The sequence below is a fragment of the Tupaia chinensis genome, unplaced genomic scaffold (assembly GCF_000334495.1).
Source record: "Tupaia chinensis unplaced genomic scaffold, TupChi_1.0 Scaffold000037_22, whole genome shotgun sequence".
In the NCBI taxonomy this organism is placed as follows: domain Eukaryota; kingdom Metazoa; phylum Chordata; class Mammalia; order Scandentia; family Tupaiidae; genus Tupaia; species Tupaia belangeri.
This window is the reverse complement of record NW_006159481.1, coordinates 643,708-647,162: the sequence shown is the minus strand read 5'-3', so window position 1 is coordinate 647,162 and position 3,455 is coordinate 643,708. Positions and strand designations below refer to the sequence as shown.

At 33.3% G+C, this 3,455-nt stretch overlaps 1 protein-coding gene across 1 annotated transcript in view; it reads right to left on the bottom strand.

The window, feature by feature from the left end:
- The window catches only part of LOC102473038 (chromodomain Y-like protein), a 7,779-nt gene that overhangs the window by 2,410 nt on the left and 1,914 nt on the right, over positions 1-3,455 (bottom strand). The window contains 1 exon segment of the mRNA XM_014588481.1: positions 5-730. Within this exon segment, the coding sequence (XP_014443967.1) occupies positions 5-730 (726 nt within the window).

Below are 3,455 nucleotides of genomic sequence, written 5' to 3'. Positions count from 1 at the left end.
TCACTCCCATGACAGGTGTCTGCATCCTGGTTGTTCCATTGGCATCTAATTCACTTGGAAATGGAGACTTACATTTTCTGCTAGTGGTCAAGTCTATGACTATGGCTGCAGATACAGGGCCAGGAACCACAGAATCTAGAGAAGCTATTTTGAGCCCATCCTCCATCCTCAGTTTCTCCACCCAAAGGCCCACTAAAGCTCCATGTCTCTTGTCTGCAGCTACAAGTGGCACTGACCTGTCGTCCAGACATTGTTCAGTGGGGTCCCGGAGTTCCTGCAGGCTCTCTTTTTGAATGTCATTTTCTACCATCTCACACTTCATCGGGCTGCAAGGCACAAGTGTCTTTTTATCCTCCATAGTCTTCTGGCCTGTGAGAGATGAGATAGAGTTTCTCTTGACATTTTGACTGCTGCCAAAGAGTGGATCTTTTTGGTGCTCAGGGGTCTTGCCAATCTCTATCAATTTAGGAGAGGTAAGAGACAATATCGTTTTTGTGGATCTGGAAATGTTTTTTTGAGACTTCTTTGAGGAGGCCCTGCATCTCCTGGTCAGTTTGCTTACTCTCTTCTTTTTAGTATGATGTCTATTGAAAGCTCGGGTGAAATCCTTACAATTTTTGAGGTGCAGCACTGGCTCCCATGTGTCTTCCTCACTGCCATAGTCCTTCCATTGAACCAAATACTCAGTTTTACCCTTTTCATTTTTCCTTTTGTCAATAATTTTCTCAATCTAGGAAGCAAAAGGAAAACATTATCATTGAGAAGTTAAATTCAACAGAATTGTTTCCTTACCTGAACAGAAGACAGTAATTTCCCACTCTTCTCTAAAATTTAACTTGGATATGGATTTTTGATCCAACACAAGTACAAAGATAATTAGGACGAGATCATAAGCAACAAATGTAGGTTTCCTGTTACATGACCCACAGGCTATTACTAAATGCTCTGAGACAAGTTGCTTTGACAAATATATTTACAACATTCTGTCTTTCCATGTGTAAATTTTTAAGTATGAACCTGAAATTCAAATTAGAATTTTCTAACCTAGTTTTAAAAATTGTATCTACTTAATCACTATAAATCACTTAGAATAGAAATTGAATGTACCCAACATGAATAAGCGTCACACAGGTCCTGATGATGGTACAAAACACATTATCATTAACAGTAATGGTCCAATTCTGAGTCCCATAAAAATCTTTCCTCTTGATTTTTTTTATTAATTTCATTCCTGACTTTCAGCCTTTTATCTTACCCACTTCCCACACTCTTTTTACTATTTACAACCATTTTCAATGGTTCTTTGTCCTCTAATCTTACTTTCACCACCATTGAGTATGGACAGTTGGTAAATGCAGAAGTGAATACAGGGAATGTTTCTCATTTATGGACTGACTTGCTTCGCTTGAATGTAAATATAAATATAATTTTTCCCGATTTTTCATCAGTGTTTTTTTTTAACAGAAGTGTGATATTTTGTAAAATATACATTCCTTGCTTTTCCAATCCATTCGTCTATCCATCAGCACTTGGGTTGGTTCCATTTCTTACCAATTGTAAATAATGCTGCAATAAACATGGATATGAAAGGACTTTTCTGTTGTAAACTTTTCTATCCTTTGTTTAGATGCCCAGGAGAGGAATTACTGAATCACATGGTAGTATCCTTTGCAGGTTTTAGGAACCTCTATATCTCCACCGTTTATAAACCAATATATCTTCAAAATACCAATGAAAGATAGTTTCACTTTTACCACAGCATAACCACCACTTATTCTTTATTGTCTGTCTTTGTTTGAATATTCACCATGCTGTCTGGGATTAAATATCTCATTGTGAGATTGACCCATATCTCCCTTAGTAAGAAGAATATTTAGCATTTTTCCTATGCATCTAGTACTCCTAGAGATTTTATATTTTTTTGCTTTGGAAATGGTGAGAGGGAGGAAATCAATCACATAAAAGGAAACTATTTAATAGATAGTAGAATAAAAAGTTATCTCATTACAATAATGTGTATGGTAATAACCTTGAACAAGTACAGTGTGTATCATAGTAAAAAAACTCATTTTGTATGTTTCAGTGATTAGCAGAGATGATATATAATAATAATAATGATAATAATTTTTAAGAGTGTAAGGAGAGGCTAAAGAACACTACATGCCATGAAAAGAATGAAACCACCCAGGATATGTTATAATAATATGTATCTGTGCACCAATATAGATCAGCCACATAGTTGGATAAAAAACTGTGAGGTCTATAAATATATATACAGTGCAATATGTTATTTATTACAGATCTCAACCCACCACTGTTTCCCGAACAAATTATCTAGACTAAATAGATACATTAATTAATGGATAAATAAGCAGAGGTATGGGATCTAACTGAAACCATAAATCAAGTGGACTTGACTGGCATCTATAGAACATTTCACTCAACCACAATAAAGCATATATTGTTCTCACCCTCCACTGAAATATTTTCAAATATTGACCAAAAGATAGAGCACAAAAAAAAGGCCTTAAGCATGCAGAGTTATAGAAGCTGTATCCAGCATCATGTATGACATTAATAAAATATTTGGAACTATCACCTGAGGGAGTTTTCAATATGCACATGCAAATAGAAACTAAATTAATCTCCTCCTCAATGACATCACAATCAGTAAGGATATTAAGGTAAAAATCAAAAGATTCTTTGAAAGAAATGGTAAAGAAGACAGATGTGGCATATTCTGTGGAACACAGCAACAGCGATCATTAGAGGGAGTTTTACTTCATAACTAATAGTACCTGTTAAAAATTAAAAAAAAAGAAAACTGAGGCAAAGAGCCTAACAACACACCTCAGGGAATTGAATAACATCAACCAACACCCTACAAAAACTATAAGGTGAAAAATCAATAATAAAGACTGTGATGTGAAAAAATAAAAGAAATACTAAAAGATCCATATAGAAAATAGTGACCTCCCAAAACTGTTTGAGAACTTAATTCATATTGACATATTACTGAACTAATTAAGAGCACCAAAAGAAATTAAAGAAAACAAATAAGTGAGGAAATAATCAATAATACAATAGATTCAAAAGATCATGATGGAATATTGTGAGTAATTATAAGACAACCTACAAGAAAATCTGAAAGGGTTGTACAAATTTCTGAACACACATATTTTATCAAGATTTGACATAGGAGAAATTAAAAGCCTGAATATACCAATAATAAGCACTGAAATCAATTATGGAGAAACACTCTCCCATAAAAAGAAAACCCCAAGTCCCAATGACTTCACTTCCCAATCCTGCAAAACTTTAAATTATATATATAATTATATATATTATATGTATTGTATATATTTATATATATAATATAATTACAATATATATTATAATTATATAATACATATATAATACAATAATTATATATAATTTTATATATTATATATTAT